This window comes from Schistocerca serialis, chromosome 10, assembly GCF_023864345.2.
Source record: "Schistocerca serialis cubense isolate TAMUIC-IGC-003099 chromosome 10, iqSchSeri2.2, whole genome shotgun sequence".
In the NCBI taxonomy this organism is placed as follows: Eukaryota; Metazoa; Arthropoda; class Insecta; order Orthoptera; family Acrididae; genus Schistocerca; species Schistocerca serialis.
This window is the reverse complement of record NC_064647.1, coordinates 143,260,142-143,284,460: the sequence shown is the minus strand read 5'-3', so window position 1 is coordinate 143,284,460 and position 24,319 is coordinate 143,260,142. Positions and strand designations below refer to the sequence as shown.

Sequence of the window (24,319 nt, the reverse complement as noted above, 5' to 3'; positions counted from 1 at the left end):
TGACACTCTCCAAAGGATCAAACAAAACTGTGACCAACTGTGGTGCCCTTTTCTGTGTGCATTCAATGTCCTATTTGGCACATGTCCCACATACTTGAGCTATATTCCGGAAGCAATTTGTAAACACTCTCCTTCATAGACTGACTGCAATTCCCTAGTATTTTCCCAACAAACTGAAGCCTGCTACTGGCTTTACTTATGGCTGAGCCTATGTGATTATTCTATTTCATATCTCTTCAGAGTGATCAGAGGTTGCTAGCATTTTCCAGTAATATGTTCATAGTCTTTCCTCAATATGTAATTAAAAAAATATTATTGGTAAATAATAAGCTATGATTAAAAAGGAAAAGCACAAAATATTCCATCAAATAGTTAATGTCGAAGAAATCCAGGAAGATAAAACCACAATCAGATAAGATACATTGCTTCTGACCACATAGAGGACGTACTGTGTCACACAGAGTCACGACGGAAAAGAATGCTAGATATATTCAGCTATCAGACTAAGTTCTTCATCAAATGTTGAAAACTAACACACACACACACACACACACACACACATACACACACACATACACACACATGGCCACCACATCTCTCTCTTTAGTGCTAGGAGACCATCTAACAAGAAGCATCATAAATTACTGTGTGTTCATAATAGTTTCATTGTCCAGATTTTAAGACTTAGGTATCCAGTAATAATAAAATGTTGCTCCTTATTAAAACACATTTCAGAAATGTTTTGTTTCAGGGTTGATCTACAATTCCAACATTTCTATGGAATTATCGTCTTTGAGCAATCCTCCTTTTACATCTGACATCAAAATTAAACACTTGCATTGAATTAATTTGCAGTCTTTTTATTTCTTATTTTAATAACAGAATTTATACAGTAGTAAATATTGGTGAATTTCCCTCAGCAGGAGCATGATAAAAATCTATATAGAGGAACAATAGGACATTTCAATAACTGAAATGAAAATTGCTTTAAAAGTTATCCACTATCCAAACATTTCTGACATACCACTGAGAGAAAGCATGAGATTGGCTAAGCAATATAAATGTGATTCAGACTTCAGATCAAAATTTAATAACGTATAAACAACACACATTAACTCAATTCACATATCAATTCATTACATCATGAAAGATAAACATACTAACATTTATATTAAGTTCTAAGTCTGCAGATAACTGTATAGGCTCTGTACTTTCCCTTTGCACCTGTGCACACACATGTATGCATGTGTTCTCTCTCTCTCTCTCTCTCTCTCTCTCACACACACACACACACACACACACACACACACACACACACACACACAGCTCTCTCTCTCTCTCTCTCTCTCTCTCTCTCTCTCTCTCTGCCTCCAAAAGGTGCTACACATTAACATATAATTACCACTGAAACTTGTTCAAAATCATCTGGAGTTTACATTCGTGTGATGTACAACTCCAACTTTACATTCTAAATTCAGTCACCTTTCCAGCATTGGACACTAAAAAATACTGCTCAACAGTGAAAAATTATAATCCTCAGCAACAATCACTCTTACAGAGATAAGTAATCATACAGTTCAGAACTGACCAGAATTTGAGTACAGGATGTATAGAAAAAACATTTTATGGAACAAATGAGAAAAATGGGCTAAAGCTTGTAGGCATTTTCTTAAATCAGATGGCAGTACACTTGTTCTGCACACACAACAAAAAAGAAAGTGACATTCACTACAGCGTAGCATCTCGTGGCAAGATACAAAGACCTGTCATACAGATGGATGCCGTGGCACTCCACATTTGGGTAAACCCTCTAGGAGATACGACACTGTCCTCTGCCTATCAGCAGGCTCGCAGAGGTGCTGCCAGCAAGAGGGCCGGCCCCGAGGATGGCTGTCCCGGGTGGGGAATCTTGACGAGCGACGGGGAGCGGGCGCGTCCCGCATGGCCTTTCTCCTGGCACATCTCGCACAGGAAACTCGTGATGCGGCTCGCTTCACGGGGCACTACATTACAGCACTCTGTGAACAGAAACATCGGGACCTGTTAGCTACTGCGAGGAATACACATTGTCTTTGGAACGGGACATTTTAGTTTTGTTTGGTTTTTATTCCGTACGCTATGCTATAACACCATAGAACATTAGATGGATATAAATTAACACACCAAATCACAGCAAGTAATACACTAGACCCTTGCTAATTGGGCCATTCCTTCCACAGCTGGGTGCCAGATTAGCAGAACTGCCAGATTATTGAGTGTGTCTGAAAATTAGTTTAAATGCATAGGACCTGTACTTTATTAAACCCAAAGATACATTTATTTTCATGGAAACACAATCCTTCAGCACATCCTGAACTTTTACTTGTTGCAATGATGAAACTCGATGGCAACATACTTTATCATGTGACCACTTTACGAGCACTACATTGGTACTGTATGCACGTGGTTGTTGCATAATGTACTCCAGGAAGATTCTGCAGCTTCAGCATCAGCAGTATGAGAAATCTTCATCTCTGTCTTCCTGTGTCCTCTTGTCCATCATTTTCGTCATTACTTTCCAGCATGCTATTCATTATTATTCTACATCTACATCTACATCCACACTCCACAAGCCACCTGACGGTGCGTGGTGGAGGGTACTTTGAGTACCTCTGTCAGTTCTCCCTTCTATTCCAGTCTCATATTGTTCGTGGAAAGAAAGATTGTCGGTATGCCTCTGAGTGGGCTCTAATCTCTCTGATTTTACCCTCATGGTCTCTTCGCAAGATATACGTAGGAGGGAGCAATATACTGCTTGACTCCTCGGTGAAGGTATGTTCTCTAAACTTCAACAAAAGCCCGTACCGAGCTGCTGAGCATCTCTCCTGCAGAGTCTTCCACTGGAGTTTACCTATCATCTCTGTAACGCTTTCACAATTACTAAATGATCCTGTAACATTGACGTCAGTTTGCAGTACGGTTCTGGAGCATATACTGTATTCAAACATTATGAATCACCTCGAAGGGAATGATCTATTGATACGTAATCAGCATGGTTTCAGAAAACATCGTTCTTGTGCAACGCAGCTAGCTCTTTATTCACACGAAGTAATGGCCGCTATCGACAGGGGATCTCAGGTTGATTCCGTATTTCTGGATTTCCGGAAAGCTTTTGACAACGTTCCTCACAAGCGACTTCTAATCAAGCTGCAGGCCTATGGGGTATCGTCTCAGTTGTGCAACTGGATTCGTGATTTCCTGTCAGGAAGGTCGCAGTTCGTAGTAATAGACGGAAAATCATCGAGTAAAACTGCAGTGATATCAGGTGTTCCCAGGGAAGATTCCTGGGACCTCTGCTGTTCCTGATCTATATAAATGACCTGGGTGACAATCTGAGCAGTTCTCTTAGGTTGTTCGCAGAAGATGGTGTAATTTACCGTCTAGTAAGGTCATCCAAAGACCAGTATCAGTTGCAAAGTGATTTAGAAAAGATTGCTATATGGTGTGGCAGGTGGCAGTTGACGCTAAATAACGAAAAGTGTGAGGTGATCTGCATGAGTTCCAAAAGAAATTCGTTGGAATTCGATTACTCAATAAATAGTACAATTCTCAAGGCTGTCAATTCAACTAAGTACCTGGATGTTAAAATCACGAACAACTTCAGTTGGAAAGACTACATAGATAATATTGTGGGGAAGGTGAGCCAAAGGTTGCGTTTCATTGGCAGGACACTTAGAAGATGCAACAAGTCCACTAAAGAGACAGCTTACACTACACTCGTTCGTCCTCTGTTAGAATATTTCTGCTCGGTGTGGGATCCTTACCAGGTGGGATTGATGGAGGACATCGAAAGGGTGCAAAAAAGGGCAGCTTGTTTTGTATCATCACATAATAGGGGAGAGAGTGTGGCAGATATGATACGCGAGTTGGGATGGAAGTCATTAAAGCAAAGACGTTTTTCATCGCGGCGAGATCTATTTACGAAATTTCAGTCACCAACTTTCTCTTCCGAATGTGAAAATATTTTGTTGAGCCCATCCTACATAGGCAGGAATGATCATCAAAATAAAATAAGAGAAATCAGAGCTCGAACAGAAAGGTTTAGTTGTTCATTTTTCCCGCGCGCTGTTCGGGAGTGGAATGGTAGAGAGATAGTATGATTGTGGTTTGATGAACCTTCTGCCAAGCACTTAAATGTGAATTGCAGAGTAGTCATGTAGATGTAGATGTAGATGTAGATGTAACGAAGCACACTGCTCTTCGTTGGATCTTCTCTATCTCTTCTATCAACCCTATCTGGTACGGATCCTACACTGGTGAGCAATATTCAAGCAGTGGGTGAATAAGTGTACTGTAACCTACTTCCTTTGTTTTCGGATTGCATTTCCTTAGGATTCTTCCCCTGAATCTCAGTCTGGCATCTGCTTTACCGACGATCAACTTTATATGATCATTCCATTTTAAATCACTCCTAATGCGTACTCCCAGATAATTTGTGGGATTAACTGCTTCCAGTTGCTGACCTGCTGTATTGTAGCTAAATGATAAGGAATCTTTCTTTCTATGTATTTGCAGCACATTACACTTGTCTACATTGAGATTCAATTTCCATTCTCTGCACCATGCGTCAATTCGTTGCAGATCATCCTGCATTTCAGTACAGTTTTCCATTGTTACAACCTCTCGATATACCACAGCATCATCCGCAAAAAGCCTCAATGAACTTCCAATGTTATCCACAAGGTCATTTATGTATATTGTGAACAGCAACAGTCCTACGACACTCCCCTGCGGCTCACCTGAAATCGCTCTTACTTCTGAAGAGTCTCTTAATCTTTGCGTCATTCAGCCACTTAGCATCATCTTCCTCACTAGGGTCTTCCTCTCCTGGGAGCTTGGAGCACATGTCAATGTACAAAGTGTCAGCACCTGATGCTCTGAATTTACTGGCTCATGGCTGTTACTCAGTACCATACGCGCAAACTGAGTTGACACTCAGTGCGGTGGCTGATAGGGGTGACCTTAGATGCATTTCCCATTTACAGTTGTTCCCATCAGCTACAGCGCTGAGTGTCAACTTAGTTTGCTCATATAATACTGGCTTCTACTCTGTGTCAGTTGATGGTCACATCTGCTCATTGGCCAAGATGGTGCCGATAGGAAAAAGTAATAATGCTTTGCTCTCATCAAAAACCAAAAAACAAACAATTTTTCGTGTAGAGAACGTGAAAAGCAAGTAATGAAGGGTATTTTGTGCGTCAAGTGCAATTACTGGATGCATGCAAATTGCGCAAAAGTGAACCTAAAATTCATCAGTGATGATATTCCATGGACTTGCTACGTTTGTTTAGGAATTGAAAGAGTCGATCTTATAAATAAAAAAAACGAACTTATAAAGTTTCTGTAAAATGGCATTGAGGCATTAAATACCTAAATAGTGACTAAAAAAAAAGAAAAAGATAGATTAATACAGGAAAAACAGGCCTGTGCGTGTGAAACAGAAATAAAATAAGGTACAAAAAACGAAATTATAAAGCAGCTACACAAGGACATTGAAGCATTGAAAACCGAATTACTGACTACAAAGAAAGAAATGATAGATTAATTCAAGAAAAACATTTCTGTTTGTGTTATATCCATCAAACAGAAATATGCGAAATGGAATCCAGGGTTTCTGAGAAACACCAGCCAAGTACCAAAACCTTCAAAATACACATGCGAAATGTGATCAAAAACAATGCAGAAAACCCACCCACCGGACTATCACTAAACAAATACAAATGGGAAACAGTGACCTACAAAAAAAGCAAATGTGGAATGCCACAGCAAAACCGATTGAAAAAAGGGACTTCTTTGTTGTTGGCGACTCCATACTGAATAATGTTACAACTCCAGGCTGTGAAATCGATGTTCGTCCCGAAATCCAATCGCATCAAATCAGTAGACGCTTTCAAAATATTCTAAATTCAAAATGAAGTGAAACTGAAATTGGAATTTAAAAAAAGGACAAATACAAAGGTGTTTTCATTCATGTTGGCATAAATTCCATCCGGAAGAGCAGTGAGGCAGAAATAGTCAGTGAAACACAGAATTTGATCTGCTCAGCAAAAAGTGTGTTTGGAAATTAAAAAATTGTCATTAGTGCAATTTTACACAGGTCAGTAAGTGATACATATATAAATAAGATAAACAATGGAATCAGGGGACAGTGCGACAAACTGGGTGCAATTTTTGTTGACTTAAATAAATTTGTAAATGGTAAGTGTCTGGGAAAGGATGGGCTATGAATAGGTTAGGTTCAATGACTTTCAGCAAAATGATCGCAGACATCCGCAGAATCATTAAAAGCAAGGGGAACTGAAAACTTCCGAAAGGGGTGAGAAAACAAAAGTGGTGATCCAAAATGGGAACTGTAAATATAATGGAACAAGTGAGGCTCTTCAAAGTATAAACAAACTGAAAAATTCTATCTTGATACATCTAAATATAAACTGTTTAGCAGAAAAACCTCCAAATCTAGATTACTTTAAAATTGATGAACTGCAAGTTATACTTTCTGAATTGGCAAACATGAAGGTAGTCTGCTTAAACGAACACTGGCTCACAAAAGAACATGTAGGCGTTCTAAATAAAATTAGCAATTTCAAATTTGCCAGCAGCTTCTGTAGAAAAAACGAATCTCATGGGGGCTCCTGTATCTTACTGCATGCCTCCTTACACTTTAAAGTGAAAGAATATTTTAGTTAGCTAAATGAAGAATGTATTTGAAAGCTATTGTGCAGAGCTGTGTGATTTAAATACTGTGATAATATCGATTTACAGAATTCCTGAGAGTTCTGCTACTATATTGTTCTTAGAAAAATTTCAGTATCTCTTAGATAAACTTAAAAAAGAAAACAATAAAAAGATTGTGATTGAAGGAAACTTTAACTTAAATACATTAATTGAAAGCAAAGACATTGAAAAATTTTGCGATTTAATCCAAAATCTGGTTTCAAGTTAAACTTTACTATGTGCACTAGAGAAAACTTCCACTCAGAACCCTGCATATTATTACAAATTATCAATTTGATGATACAAGGAAGTTTTGCCTAGACCTAGGGATATCTGACCACTCAGCATTGTTTATAGAGTTCCCCAAAACAGAGAAACTAAGATCTGAATCTTATATAAGAAGGAATTTTAGCAAAGAAAATTTAGAGTTGTTTTGTGATCAGTTAAGTGTTATAAGCTGGCCTTTAGACCACTGTGATTCAAGCAACAAAATTTTGATAAATTTCTAAATTGTTTTTTGGCTGCATTCAGTGAAACATTTCCCCCAAAATCTTATCAAATCAGCCAGGAACAAACAAAATTGGATTACACCAGGCATAAAAATTTCACGTGCCAGAAAAAGACAGCTGCACAATGAGCTCAAAGTAAATAGAGACCCTAATTTTGTAACTTATGTTAAGCGCTATAAGACTATGTTCAAAAAAGTGGTACTGGCAGCAAGAAAACTGGCAAATAGTATAAACAAAGAACTAAAACAAAGGCATGAAATAATGTGGCATACTGTCTTGATTACCATGGAAGGTATTCCAGCCCATCCAACTGAATTTTTGTTTTTTAATGATAATACTATGTCTTCCACATCTTTCTGAGTGATTTTTCTGAAATTTTTAAAACAAATCTTTTGTATGTCATCTTTATACCTGCAAATCATATTGTCCTGATGGGGTGTCATGCCTACTTCAGATTTTGCTATATTGACATTTGAACATGATTTACAATAATGTCACCCTGAAACATAATTTGAGAAGTTTCTTCACTTTTAACATTGACTCCCAACTCTGATTTCACAACAGACGCAGTTTCATATCTCAAAGTTCGCCGATGACATTGTAATTCTGTCAGAGACAGCATAGGACTTGGAAGAGCAGTTGAACGGAATGGACAGTGTCTTGAAAGGAGGATATAAGATGAACATCAACAAAGCCAAAATGAGGATAATGGAATGTAGTCGAATTAAGTTGGGTGATGCTGAGTGAATTAGATTAGGAAATGAGACACTTAAAGTATTAAATGACTTTTGCTAGTCGAAGTAGAGAGGATATAAAATGTAGACTGGCAATGGCAAGGAAAGCATTTCTGAAGAACAGAAATTTGTTAACATTGAGTATTGATTTAAGTATCAGGAAGTCTTTTCTCAAAGTATTTGTATGGAGTGTAGCCATGTATGGAAGTGAAACATAAAAGATAAATAGTTTGGACAAGAAGAGAATAGAAGCTTTCGAAATGTGGTGCTACAGAATAATGCTGAGATTAGATGGGTAGATCACATAACTAATGAGGAGGTACTGAAAAGAATTGGGGAGAAGAGAAATTTGTGGCACAACTTGACTTGAAGAAGGGATCGGTTGGTAGGACATGTTCTGAGGCATCAAGGGATCACCAATTTCGTATTGGAGGGCAGCGTGGAGGGTAAAAATTGTAGAGGGAGTCCGAGAGATGAATACACTAAGCAGATTCAGAAGGATGTAGGTCGCAGTATGTACTGGGAGATGAAGAAGCTTGCACAGGATATAGTAGCATGGAGAGCTGCATCAAACCGGTCTCTGGACTAAAGACCACAACAACAACAACGGTACTCATCACAAGGAAAACTTCAAGCTCAGACACCACTGTACATGGGGCTAAAAATATATAACAAATTAAAAGGAAGAAGCATATTAACAATGGACCTTGGTTTGCTGAAAAGTTTATTCCAAACTATTGTTACTGCACCATTGATGAATTCATGGAAGACGGTCTAACACTTAGAACAATAAAAATCTATAGCTAATATTGTAGTGCTGTCTGTGTACAACAAAGGAAATTGGTAAAGTGTTAATTTATAGTAAATTTTGTAGTGTTATATTTATTGGCATTATTTTTAAAATAGTGTAAAAAGAATTTATGTAAATCATTATACATTATATTTTTGATAAACTTGATGTGTCTTCTGTACAACAGATCATATGATGTGTACAATGTATGTAATGAGACTAATAAATCACATTTTCACATTTACATCTTCAGCTCTGTATTATGGTAGCATTCTCCACTTATCCTGTGCTTCTGCTTTTGGGAAAACAACGCCAAGAAAGGTGATTACTTTCCACATCTTCAACGTAATCTCAACAGAATCTTTTTCAGGTTAGTTCAACAAACAGACAAGAAATGCATGTCAATAGTGACATTGGATGGAAGAAACAATGCTTGTAATATATACCATTGGATTTTAGAGTCACATCAGATGGACGACTGGGAGCACTGTCAATTACAAGGACAACTTTCAGAGGAAGCTTGTTTTGCCTCAGCTCTTTTGTATGGATGGTACAAATTTTTTTTATGGAACCAGCAAGAGACTATTTCTCTGTCCATCCATGCTTTCTCCTGAGCACAGTGTCCCACTGTTAACGTATTTCTGTCATTGTGTTGAAAACAATGTGGATATTGATATTTTGCAGTCAGCATGAGTGGTAATTTATGACTCTCATTTGCATTACAACATGTCATTAACATCATGCAGTGTTTCTGTTGTTTCTACCCTCAGACTTCCTTCTCATTCTCGGCAGGTAATGTTTTCAAAGGAAGCATCTAGTAAAAGAGGCCAGTTTCATCAGTACTGAACACGGCATCAGCAGCTAAATGTGCTTTATTAATTACCTCCTGTGTCTTCACTACAAACCCTTAAACATCTTTCTTGTTACCTATGCAACATATTCTGGTGACTGTCAGCTGCTGCACGCCATGTCTGGTAGCCTATCCTTGTTTGCTGCAAACAAGTTGCTGCTGCCCAGTGGTGAATATATATGGGGGGGCACACGGCCCCTCCCCCCTTGTGTGGCCACCCACACCGCCCCCGCCAGTAGTCCCCATGCTATTTGTTTGTTTCTTTCATCAGTTGATTTGACTGAATCGAGTTATTGAGAAGCTGTACTTTTCTATGTAGCACGTGCGTCCACATCATCGTATTTTATATGTTTATCTCTGGCACATAGGGATCGACTTAATGGCTTAACTCTGCTGGACACTCACCCTGATGTTGATTGTCCTATTGAAGATGTAATTTGTCAGGAAGAATAGGTTCATGGAATTCATCATTTAAGGAAGAAAACCAGAACTGTAACTTTTTTATATCATAAGATGGCATTGTCTTGTATATGTGTATAATCAGTTTACATAAAACTTTCTTAAACTTTGTGTGTGACTTGATTATTTTTTATTACAGTAAAAGTAAAGGTAGATGAAGATATCTTTAGCGCCACCTCCTTGAGGTTTTTCTGTATCTGTCACTGCTGCTGCCTGGTTATTTTTTTAAAATGCAACCACTCTTTCCTCTATTACCTTGCCACTGAATTGTTATATGATCCATCTATAAACATCATAATCAGAGCTCATCCAACATTGTACTCAGCAGCAATGACTTTCTGTGAACAACTTCAATAAAACTTATCAAAATTTTCAAGCTTCTGCTTGGGGTTAGCATGATGAGACTGAACTGTAAAGAAAGCCATGATTTCATACGCTTAGAGCATTGTTTAACGTCATAATTTACAATATTATTGAGCATGGTAATTCATTGTTGTCTACATCATTAATGCTTGAGCAACTAGATGCTAGATGTAGTCTGGATTACTGGGAGGCCAGTTTACTGAGGGCTGCATAAGTGAGAATTTAGTGTAGTGATAATAAAAGTAATATTCTACATGGATGATGTTAAACTATATGCCTCAGCTGAAATACAGATGACTCACCTCCTAAAAGCAGTAGAAATGTTTTCCAGAAAGAAGCACATTGTTTGGCCTGGACTAGTGCACATAAGGAAGGGCAAGATCCAAGATACTCGGTTTGAGGTGAGTGATGGGAACATAATCATAACTATGAATGAGTTTGACACTCACAAGTACTTGGGACTCCTTCAAGAGAGATGACTGTTGCATAAAACAGTAAAACAAAACATGTCACAGCTACATAAATCAGCAGAATTTCTTATCCTAGATGGAAAAAACACCTTCAGTGCCATTAATACCTAAGTAGTTCCTGTGCCTCATTAACTGGACAAAAACAGATCTGGAAGAAACAAAGAGGTAGAAACAGTGAATTTTCATGAAGTATGGCATCCATCTGCCTGTATCAGCTGTCGAAGGGCCATCCCACATGAAAAAAGAGCCCTGTGTACAGAAAGCTACTCTGGAGTGTGAAGCATTGTTTTCACAAGAGCGATTCACCAATCCATAAAGCAGTAGTAGCAACAAACAGCAAAACAAGCTCTTTTGGGTTAGTACTTTCATCTGCTGAGCCCTTCAATTCACACAAAGATAATAGGTTGACTAAACAAACTGCACAGGTTACGTGCAAATGATCTCAGCCAGGATAATGTCAATTTGCGAGTACAGAACAATTGACTGATGCACGCCCATTTGCAAACAGGAACTGAGGGCTTTCTTGAAGCACACAGTATCTCAATGTAAAACTGTGACACTCGTCAAATATTTTGAAAAGATTTGATGAGGTGACCAAAATAATTCTTCACAAGTTGGGGCAGCACTTTCAATTAATGAAAGATTTTCCTCCAGTCTAATGATCCTTGTTGTAAAAAACAAAAATGTCAACATTCAGTGGAACTGCAGCATAATAACTGGTGAAACAACCCATTGTAACATACCTGACATAACAATGATCAATAAAGCTGAAGGAGTCACTTTCCTTGTAGACATCGCTAAATCCGACACCCGTAATATGCAAACCTCCTCCATTGAGAAGACAGTCAAACACAAGGGCCTGGCAGATGAAGTAAAATCCATGTGGAAACAGAAGTCAGTATACATCTACATCTACATCTACACTGTACAAACCACTGTGAAAAGCATGAGAGAGGCTACATTCCACTGTACCAATTATTAGGGTTTTCTCCTATTGCATTCACATACTGAACAAGGGAAGAATGCTTGTTTAAATGCCTCCATTCGTGCTTTAATAAATCTAAACACGTCCTCATGATCCCTGCTGGTGAGAAGCAATCCCTTTGTTTTTAATATTTTTCATAACTTGCAAATGGCCCATTGTTTTATATACATATCTAACGGCAGCAAGTTCCTTTGCCCAAATTACCACATTCTCCTTGTGATAATATTGTGCAGGATAGCCATCTCAAAATGAGATCTAAAACTGCCATCCTTGGTCTGTTGGCAATGACAGAAGGCAGCTGTACTGAACATGTGCCCAATTGTTCATTGGGTTCTTGGAGAAAATAAGCTCATCCGAAAAAAAATTTGTCAACCCCGGTGCGTATGCACAGATGAATTGTTAAACTTTGACAGCTGGCACTGCAACTGAGTCACGTGCTGAACTGCAACCACACTGTCTCTACGTGAGCACCAGTCAGTAGTGATCAGTGAGGCATTTGTGTTTCAAGTGGACACTGTACATAAACACAAGTAAATGTAAGGATGTGACAAAGGGGCAACTGTGTTTCGTTGTGCTCGTGGCCAAGGAGCAAGTGAAGTTGATGGATTTGTTGGTGTTTTGCTGCAAACTGGTAAATTTTTCTACTAGCAGTGGTGTAACACGTGTGGCCACAAAACATGATGTCAGAATTGTGGTAGGAACAAGATACTGACAGAGGGATCAGAGATGTGTTTCAAGGCTTGTGAACCAAAATTACTTCCAAACCCGAGAGGAATTGCTGTAGGCAATAAATGATGGTCATTCTCAACCTGTCAGTGAGAGATCATTGTGAAAGCTATTGCACACAATGAACGTTTGAAGACAGTCACCTCGCAAGAGGTCGTTGTTCACATTAGGTACATTAAGATGACAACAGCAAAGTTTGTTGGGCTGGAAGAATATGTGACTGGTTTGGCTGAACACTCCCTAACCCTATTACATCTCAGTTGAGCTGCAAAATGAACTGACTTGAACACCATAGAAAATCTGTGGCATGTTGGACCAGTGGGACCAATGTCAACATAACTGTACCCGCAATGACTTTCCCAGTAGTATTACCCATGGTGAAAAAAATCCTCTTCGCTGATGACAGTAATATTATAGTCACTGAGAAAACAAGAGAACTCCTTGACGAGAAAGCAAATGAAACTCTCAAGGAAGTTTATGATCGGTCAATAAGTAATAAAGTGACATTGAACATAAAGAAAAATAATGCCATGAATTTCAGATTGAAGAGGAAAAATGACAATGTTAAATTAAATGTAGATGGCATTGATTCTCAGTTGAAGTGGTGTGAACACACAAAGGTACTTGCAAACAGAATGTCATCAGCATGTTATGCCCTTAGAATCCTATCATCTGTGTGTAACATGAAGTGTCTTTGAGTTACATATTATCGATATGTGCACTCAATTCTTAGCAATGGAATTCTTTTTTTGGGAACAAATGCACAAAATATGAATACAGTTTTCAAACTCCAGAAAAGAACCACAAGAATAATAACCAAAAAGACTAGTCAAGCTCATTGTAAAGATCTGTTCAGAACACTGGGGATTTTAACTGCTCCATGTAAATACATTTAGCAGTTAGTTGCACACACCAAAAATAACATTGGTAATTACTGCACAAACAGCTCTGTCCATGACGATGCAACAAGAGATATACTCAACTTACATTTACCAAGAAAAAATAAACATAAAACTCAAAACAGCATTTTCTACCAAGGAATAAAACTGCACAACAAATTACCAAAAGAGATTAAAGAAATTGCCAAAATACACTTATTTAAAAAGGCAGCTAAAAAGTACCTGTTATGCAATACATTTTATACACTGAAGGATTATTTAGCTAAAATAGAGTAGGGGTTTGATAACAAATGTTATACGAATAAATAATAATAATAATGATTATAATATATCCAACATTCCCGTGTGGAGTTGATAGTCTCCCATCGGGCACCTCCCCAGGTGGCGGATAGGGGAATGCTCTCCAGATATGGAGGGTACCGGGGAAATAAAATACCCGGGGTGGACCAAAACTATCAACCGAAATCCACTAACGTCTGCCTGGTATCCAGCGGTTAGGGGTCAGCGTCTGTTCGCCTAGATGGTGCGGCTGCAGCAACCTTCTTGATCTCAACAATCAAGTCGTATTCCTCGTGATCTTTCCTCGGAAGGACCACCACCAAGTTAGTTTTCAACTTGAAAACCAAACATGATGATAATACAAGGAATGAATCCACTACCCCGGGCACCAGTCGCAAGGCTGGCTTTACCTGGTCATCGGATTCCGGGGGACCAGGAGCATCATGTTACACCTAAGGTTGAGAACCAGACGACGTCCAAATTATTACACACAAAACAAAGACACTTCATCGGTACACTTAATACTAATACTCTTTTCAAACTGGGCAAGATCAAACAACTTACAGACGTGCTGCAAAAATTCCAGATAAAAATCCTTGCAATCCAGGAAACACGATTTACGGACGAAAACCATTTTGATACAGACAACTACAGGATCTACAAAGGAAAACCAGCAGTTAAAACTAATGAGAAAGGACTCAAACTGTTTGGCACAGCATTTGCAGTCCACAAATCTATCAGCAACTCTGTCATTGACTTACAGTCTGCCTCAGAACGTATATCAACACTCTCCGTCAAATCGGCCAACAAAGCATATACCTTGATCAACGCACACGCACCCACAAATACCTATAACAAGAAGAACTGCCATAAAGTGGATGACTTCTGGAATGACCTTGAGAAACGACAAACAAAATTGCCAAACACCATGTAATAATCTTGTTAGGCGACTTTAACGCACAATTAGGTAAAGAGAAAAAATACAGGAAAATCACTGGAATCCATACAGCACACAAGAGAACTAACAAGAATGGGGAAAGATTGATAAGCTTTTGCGAAAATTTTGGCCTCGTAATTATGTCAACACAATTCAAAAAACCCAACAAGAAACTGTATACTTGGAAGTCGCCCAACACAATGTTGGGTGAATTCCAGATAGACCATGTGGCCATCTCCAAGAGTAACACAACAGAAATTCTGAATGTGAAAACGAGAAGAGGATTTTTTGACTCAGACCACCATCTGCTACAGATAAAGACCAAATTACAACCAAATAGAAAAAAGCCAAAACTAAACAAAGTGCTGAGACCAGACCCCGAATACATAAAACTCAACAAGGAAAACATCTTACAGGAAATTAGTCAGACAAACACCACAAACTGGACAGAACTTGTGGACGTCCTCAAATCCACGATGAAATTGGGTCAACTCCCACGAAGGAGAAAACACAGGTGGTGGAATATAATATGTGACCAAGCAATAGAAGAAAGGACCAATGCCTGGAAAAACTTGAATAGTCACAAAACATCAGAAAAATGGCAACAATTTCTAGTAATCCGAAAACAAACATCGAAAACTACTCGGAGGGAAAAAAGAAATTGTGACAAACGGTGACTAGATGAGATAGAACAAGATTTTAAGAACAACACCAGGAATTTTTATAAGACGTTTAAAGAACATATTGCAGGATACCAGCCACCCAATCTTTGTTTCAAGAAACTGGATGGTTCACTAGAAACTAACACGAAGAATAACTGCCAAATCCTCGCAGACTATTTCAACAAACTTCTCAACTGCGAAAGACCTACAGAGAATATTCACTACGAGACGTCTACGCCAAATCCTGACGCTAAACTGCCAACCATCAACGAAATAGTAGAAATTATCAAGACACTGAAAAACTATAGAGCCCCAGGAGAAGATGGAATTATTGCAGAACTATGGAAACTAAATGATGAAAGAGTAACAGGAAAAATTCACAAAATCATATTAAACATTTGGGAAACAGAACAGATCCATTCTGAATGGAAATGTGCACTCATCCATCCACTCCACAAAAAAGGGGACAAAACTGAACCAAATAATTACAGGGCTATCTCACTTGCACCAGTCACATATAAAATCCTATCAAAAGTTTTCATGAATAGATTAGAAGAACAAGCTGACCCACAAATAGGAGAATACCAGGCTGGTTTTTGCAAGGGACGATCATGCATAGAGCAGATCTGGAATCTGAAAATGATTCTCCAGATGAGAAACACCCGAAACACAGTGGTTACTTTTGTAGATTTTAAAAAGGCCTACGACTCAATAGACAGAGTAGTGCTCTGTAAGACGCTGGAAGAATTCAGCATTGACAGAAACACAAGAGCAATCATTCGGGAAACATTAACTGACACAGTCTCCAAGGTTAAATTTATGGGGGATATCTTGGAACCATTTGAAATCCAAACTGGAGTGCAACAGGGTGACAGACTTTCACCATTACTCTTTAATATCATTCTTGAAAAAATTATCAGGACATGGGAAAAAGAAGTCAAAGGAATCCAAATTGGCATTAGAAAAGATAATAGATTCAATGTGAAGTGTTTAGCTTTTGCGGATGACCTTACAATCCTCACAAATAATAGAAAAGAAGCCACTAACGCCATAGAGAAGTTACACGAAATTGCACAAAGAACTGGCCTGCAAATCTCATATGAGAAAACCCAGTACATAGAAAGAGTGCCACAAGACAAATTGCCTATTGTGACAACCCACGGGAAAATTGTACAAGTACCACATTTTACGTACCTGGGAGAAATCATCCAGCCATCAGGGATCAACCTAAAGGCCAATGAGGAAAGAATAAAAAAACTACAGAAAGCATATAAACTCACGTGGAACTATTATAACAAAAAGTCCATATCCATTAACACAAAATTGAGGCACTACAACACTGTCATACTTCCGGAGGCACTGTATGCATCTGAAACAACACAAATAGGTGGGCAAACTGAAATCAAAGAAATAGAGAAACAAGAAAGGAAAATTCTCAGGAAAATTTTTGGCCCGATACAAGAGCAAGGAATCTGGAAGAAGAGACCAACATCAGAATTATATAAATACACAGACAAGATTACGGATACAATAAGGAAAAGAAGAATGCAGTTCTACGGACATATCAACAGGATGAATGAAAACAGAATTTCAAAGCGAATTCTTAAAGTCATCAACTCAGGCAGGAGAAAAACAAAATGGATAAAAGAAGTTGAAGAGGACCTCAGACAAGCACACATAACAGTAAACGATGCAGAAAATAGAACTGAATTCAGGAACATCATCAAAAAACATAAATTTGACACCACAACACAGAAGAGACCAGGATGCAAATGGACAGCAGAGCGAAAGAAACAACACAGTGAACACATGAAGAAAATTTGGGCTCAGAAAAAACATAAACAATCATCATAAAGGAATTCAAGTTCAAACGCTCTCTTAAATGGGAATAATCGAAAATAATAATAATAATATCCAACATTCCACGTGACACCTTCACTTTATGTTTTTTTACCGTCTTTTTTTTTCCTTTGTAGAAATACTTACTTTCAAGCTATGCATAGCACAATACTAACACCTCTTCCTCTTTCTGAGCTCAACATCGCACTCATTATGGAGGGATGCTGACTCAGTTTTTCAGGTCAGCAAATGGGAAGTTGCAGTACAAAAAAATGGCCTATAGATCCCCAGTGTGTGTGTGTGTGTGTGTGTGTGCGTGTGTGTGCAGTGAGTGAAGTGTTATGAAACAATGTGTGTATAGTGTGTGAAGTGACTGATAGTGAGATATGAGTGAACAATGTGGCATTACATTATTTAATAAGTTATTTTTAAAAAAAGTATTGTATAACAGGAGTAAAGCTAATGATTGCCTCTAAATAGGTCTGTAAATATATGTGTATACGAATTAGCTTATTTTAAATTGATCTAAATTTGTAAATACTTTGACATGTCCTATATCCTTGTAAAAAGAGATCTACAGATGAATAAAGCTACTACTACTACTACTACTACTACTACTACAATTTGGTGGAACTGCGCAATCAAATCCTCAGTAGGTGGCTTCACCTGGATGCCATACACCTGTAAAACCTTGTGGACTCACTTCCTAAGCAAATGCAGGTGGTTGTCAATTTCAGGGGCAGAATTATATGGTGTTAAGTAATGCTTCTAATGACTGCATCAGATAACTGTACCCATTGATAACACCAGCACTGAGTGCCCATAAGCACATGGCACCAGTCTCCTACATAAGAACATATAATACATACATATTTTCTGTGTTTGTATAATATGTGCAGTGGTAAAAATAATCTGAAATTAAAACTTTTTTTTACAAAATTTTAAAACAATTTCAAAAGAGTTTATTATAATGAGATATGACATGGCAGTGGCAGTCAGCTGTAACAGACGCAATGTTTACAAGCAGACAGTCTAATTGCTCAAAACATGTCAAAATATAAGAAAAACATTTCACAAGATTCTACAATTAAAACCAAAAAATGAAGTGGACTAAACAGGTGACAGCAAGAAGCATTTTGGAATATGGTTAATTTCATTCTTGACAGAACACTGTTTTACATTTATGCAAACATTTTCAGTGTTCGTAGCTATGTTAACAGTATAATAGTAAATTACAGACAGAGTTCATGCTTATTAATTGGTATGATCTAGACTAAACATAATTGTGATCCACAAACAAAGCTACAGATTTATACAGAATACATCTATACCATTTAACATAGACAGTGACAGCTATATACATAATTGAAATTGACCTTTTCGCAAAGTATATAGACACTTATTGTGGATAAACTGTACATTACCATCGACTAACAAACAATTTTCATGCTGATGGTAACAGTATGTCTCTGACTGTGTTGAACAGTGTAGATGTATTCTATGTAAACCTGTAGCTCTTGTGCACCGGTGGCAGTTATGTTCTGTGTAGAGCATACCCATCACTAAGTGTTAACTCTTTCTACAATTTACTGTTATACTATTAATGTAGGTAAAAAACATTGTAAATATTTGCATAAATGTAAAACAGTGTTCTGTCGAGAAGAGAAATGTACCATCTCCCAAAAAGCCCCTTGTTGTCACCTGTTTAGTCCACTTCATTTCTTGGTTTTCATCGGGGAATCTTGTGAAATTTTTTATGATATTCTGAAAAATTTTGAGTGATTAGACTGTCTGCTTGTAAATATTACATCTGTTGCAGCTGACTGACACTGCCGCATTGTATCTCATAATAATAAACTGTTTTGAACTCATTTTAAAATTTTGTATAACAAATTGAGGATTATTGTTATTGTTGTATGTATTGTACAAATACGGAAAATAGGTACATATTATGTTCCTAAGTTATCATGTAGGAGACTGCTGCTCTCTGGTGGTACTCCATAATATGATACGGTCCGTTTGGCTATTGCTTGGTAGTGTGCCGTCAGCTGCCAATACTTGGCAGTGTGCCATCAGCTGTCAACACAGACAGAGCAAGTAATGCTTATGTACCAAATGTATTTTGTCAGCAACCTTTGTGAGTATTTATCACACAATTATGTATTAAATACTTATCGTATGATTCTACAGTTGTGTGTCTGTTCCAATGAGGTATGTGCATCTCTGATATGGTTTATTATAATTTTAAAGTTGGATTTTCCGTAACTGCTTTTATCTACATTTCAGTTGAGCTCCTATATGTTCATGAGTAGATGGTAGTGCATTACACAGAGTGGCACAATATTTGGGGTAGGCAGTTATAATGTAATGCATATATTTTGAAAATATGTTCTTCATAATGAATTTTGACTTTTAGACTGTAAAAAGCTGTTGTAATATATATCAAAAAACAAAGATGATGTGACTTACCAAACGAAAGTGCTGGCAGGTCGAAAGACACACAGCCAAACACAAACATACACACAAAATTCAAGCTTTCACAACGAACTGTTGCCTCATCAGGAAAGAGGAAAGGAGAGGGAAAGACAAAAGGATGTGCGTTTTAAGGGAGAGGGTAAGGAGTCATTCCAATCCCGGGAGCGGGAAGACTTACCTTAGGGGGAAAAAAGGACGGGTATACACTCGCACACACACACATATCCATCCACACATATACAGACACAAGCAGACATATTTAAAGACAAAGAGTTTGGGCAGAGATGTCAGTCGAGGCAGAAGTGCAGAGGCAAAGATGTTGTTGAATGACAGGTGAGGTATGAGTGGCGGCAACTTGAAATTAGCAGAGATTGAGGCCTGGTGGGTAACGGGAAGAGAGGATATATTGAAGAGCAAGTTCCCATCTCCGGAGCTTGGATAGGTTGGTGTTGGTGGGAAGTATCCAGATAACCCAGACGGTGTAACACTGTGCCAAGATGTGCTGGCCGTGCACCAAGGCATGTTTAGCCACAGGGTTATCCTCATTACCAACAAACACTGTCTGCCTGTGTCCATTCATGTGGATGGACAGTTTGTTGCTGGTCATTCCCACATAGAATGCATCACAGTGTAGGCAGGTTAGTTGGTAAATCACGTGGGTGCTTTCACACGTGGTTCTGCCTTTGATCGTGTACACCTTCCGGGTTACAGGACTGGAGTAGGTGGTGGTGGGAGGGTGCGTGGGACAGGTTTTACACCGGAGGCAGTTACAAGGGTAGGAGCCAGAGGGTAGGGAAGGTGGTTTGGGGATTTCATAGGGATGAACTAACAGGTTACGAAGGTTAGGTGGACGGCGGAAAGACACTCTTGGTGGAGTGGGGAGGATTTCATGAAGGATGGATCTCATTTCAGGGCAGGATTTGAGGAAGTCGTATCCCTGCTGGAGAGCCACATTCAGAGTCTGGGCCAGTCCCGGAAAGTATCCTGTCACAAGTGGGGCACTTTTGTGGTTCTTCTGTGGGAGGCTCTGGGTTTGAGGGGATGAGGAAGTGGCTCTGGTTATTTGCTTCTGTACCGGGTCGAGAGGGTAGTTACGGGATGTGAAAGCTGTTGTCAGGTTGTTGGTGTAATGGTTCAGGGATTCCGGACTGGAGCAGATTCGTTTGCCACGAAGACCTAGGCTGTAGGGAAGGGACCGTTTGATGTGGAATGGGTGGCAGCTGTCATAATGCAGGTACTGTTGCTTGTTGGTGGGTTTGATGTGGACGGACGTGTGAAGCTGGCCATTGGACAGATGGAGGTCAACGTCAAGGAAAGTGGCGTGGGATTTGGAGTAGGACCAGGTGAATCTGATGGAACCAAAGGAGTTGAGGTTGGAGAGGAAATTCTGGAGTTCTTCTTCACTGTGAGTCCAGATCATGAAGATGTCATCAATAAGTCTGTACCAAACTTTGGGTTGGCAGGCCTGGGTAACCAAGAAGGCTTCCTCTAGGCGACCCATGAATAGGTTGGCATACGAGGGGGCCATCCTGGTACCCATTGTTGTTCCCTTTAATTGTTGGTATGTCTGGCCTTCAAAAGTGAAGAAGTTGTGGGTCAGGATGAAGCTGGCTAAGGTAATGAGGAAAGAGGTTTTAGGTAGGGTGGCAGGTGATCGGCGTGAAAGGAAATGCTCCATCGCAGCGAGGCCCTGGACGTGTGGCATATTTGTGTATAAGGAAGTGGCATCGATGGTTACAAGGATGGTTTCCGGGGGTAACAGATTGGGTAAGGATTCCAGGCGTTCGAGAAAGTGGTTGGTGTCTTTGATGAAGGATGGGAGACTGCATGTAATGGGTTGAAGGTGTCGATCTACGTAGGCAGAGATACGTTCTGTGGGGGCTTGGTAACCAGCTACAATGGGGTGGCCGGGATGATTGGGTTTGTGAATTTTAGGAAGAAGGTAGAAGGTAGGGGTGCGGGGTGTCGGTGGGGTCAGGAGGTTGATGGAGTCAGGTGAAAGGTTTTGCAGGGGGCCTAAGGTTCTGAGGATTCCTTGAAGCTCCGCCTGGACATCGGGAGTGGGATTACCTTGGCAAACTTTGTATGTGGTGTTGTTTGAAAGCTGACGCAGTCCCTCAGCCGCATACTCCCGACGATCAAGTACCACGGTCGTCGAACCCTTGTCCGCCGGAAGAATGACGATGGATCGGTCAGCCTTCAGATCACGGATAGCCTGGGCTTCAGCAGTGGTGATGTTGGGAGTAGGATTAAGGTTTTTAAGAAGGATTGAGATGCAAGGCTGGAAGTCAGAAATTCCTGGAAGGTTTGGAGAGGGTGATTTTGAGGAAGAGGAGGTGGGTCCTGCTGCGACGGAGGACGGAACTGTTCCAGGCAGGGTTCAATTTGGATAGTTTCCTGGAGAGTTGGATCATTGGGAGTAGGATTAGGATCATTTTTCTTCGTGGCAAAGTGATATTTCCAGCAGAGAGTACGAGAGTAGGACAGTAAATCTTTGACGAGGGCTGTTTGGTTGAATCTGGGAGTGGGGCTGAAGGTGAGGCCTTTGGATAGGACAGAGGTTTCGGATTGGGAGAGAGGTTTGGAGGAAAGGTTAACGACTGAATTAGGGTGTTGTGGTTCCAGATTGTGTTGATTGGAATTTTGAGGTTTTGGAGGGAGTGGAGCTGGAAGTGGGAGATTGAGTAGATGGGAGTGGCTGGGTTTGTGTGCAATGAGAGGAGGTTGAGGTTTGCTGGAAAGGTTGTGAAGGGTGAGTGAGTTGCCTTTCCGGAGGTGGGAAACCAGGAGATTGGATAGTTTTTTAGGTGGAGGGTGGCATGCTGTTCTAATTTGCGGTTGGCCTGTAGGAGGATGCTCTGAAAAGCTGGTGTGGATGTGGGAGAGGAAAGATTAAGGACTTTTATTAAGGATAGGAGTTAACGGGTGTGTTCATTGGCTAAGTTGATGTGTAGGTGAAGGATTAGGTGGGTGAGGGCAATGGATTGTTCAGTTTGGAACTGGTATAGGGACTGATGGAGAGAAGGGTTGCAGCCAGAGATGGGAACTTTAAGTGTGAGGCCTTTGGGGGTAATGCCAAATGTTAGACAAGCCTGAGAAAATAGAATATGGGAGCGTAATCTGGCTAGGGCGAAGGCATGTTTGCGGAGGGAATGTAAATAAAACTTAATGGTGTAGTGAGGGTGATATGGTATTGAAAGGTGGAAAGTGTATCATGAGGCTGAAATGAAAATGAAAATAAAAATATATGGGGAGAGATAAAGGTGAACTGGAAAGTAACTGGAGATCTGGTGTGAAAAAGGCGAAAAGGTGTTGGTTACAGCTGGGCTATGTTGGACTTGGGTTGGTACACAACGATGTGCACAAAGGTTAGGTGGTTGTGTTGCCACCAAAACACGCTAAAGGACGGAGAAATTCGGGAAAATTTCGAAAAAAATGCGTGTAATGTATTAAAAGGAGTGGTTTAGTGGTGGCAGATTATGAAAATGAGGCTAACAATTGTCTGACGAAGAAATAATGGAGGAGGTATTAAAATCCATGGAGAAGAAATAAAAACTTTGAGGTTCACCGATGACATCGTAATTCTGTCAGAGACAGCTTAGGACTTGGAAGAGCAGTTGAATGGAATGGACAGTGTCTTGAAAGGAGGGTATAAGATGAAAAAAAACACAAGCAAAACGAGGATAGTGGAATGTAGTCGAATTAAATCGGGTGATGCTGATTAGGAAACTAGTCACTTAAAGTAGTAGATGAGTTTTGCTATTTGGGGAGCAAAATAACTGATGATGGTCGAAGTAGAGAAGCTATAAAATGTAGACTGGCAATGGCAAGGAAAGCGTTTCTGAAGAAGGGAAATTTGTTAACATTGAGTATAGATTTAAGTGTTAGGAAGTCGTTTCTGAAAGTATTTATATGGAGTGTAGCCATGTAAGGAAGTGAAACATGGACAATAAATAGTTTGGACAAGAAGAGAATAGAAGTTTTCGAAATGTGGTGCTATAGAAGAATGTTGAAGATTAGGTGGGTAGATCATGTAACTAATGAGGAGGTATTGAATAGGATTGGGGAGAAGAGAAGTTTGTGGCACAACTTGACTAGAAGAAGGGATCGGTTGGTAGGACATGTCCTGAGGCATCAAGGGATCACAAATTTAGCATTGGAGGGCAGCGTGGAGGGTAAAAATCGTAGAGGGAGACCAAGAGATGAATACACTAAGCAGATTCAGTAGGATGTAGGTTGCAGTAGGTACTGGGAGATGAAGGAGCTTGCACAGGATAGATTAGCATGGAGAGCTGCATCAAACCAGTGTCAGGACTGAAGACCACAACAACAACAACAACATCGTCACTGTTGCATTTTGAAATCTTTTCTGTCATCTTACTGTCTCTTTATGTTTCCCACCACCACCTACTCCAGTCCTGTAACCCGGAAGGTGTACATGATCAAAAGCAGAGCCACGTGTGAATGCACCCATGTGATTTACCAACTGACCTGCTTACACTGTGATGCTTTCTATGTGGGAATGACCAGCAACAATCTGTCCATTCGCATGAACGAACACAGGCAGACAGTGTTTGTTGGCAATGAGG

The 24,319-nt window shown here is 39.6% G+C and overlaps 1 protein-coding gene across 3 annotated transcripts in view; it reads right to left on the bottom strand.

Annotated features, from left to right (window-relative positions):
* Positions 1-863: 863 nt before the first annotated feature.
* Positions 864-24,319, bottom strand: part of LOC126425277 (microtubule-associated protein futsch) — a 233,482-nt gene continuing 210,026 nt past the window's right edge. For all 3 annotated transcript variants that reach the window (XM_050088249.1, XM_050088250.1, XM_050088251.1), the window contains exon 17: positions 864-2,018. In XM_050088249.1, coding sequence (XP_049944206.1) covers positions 1,840-2,018 — 179 coding nt within the window. In that variant the 3' untranslated portion in view covers positions 864-1,839. The remainder of the gene's footprint in view (positions 2,019-24,319) is intronic.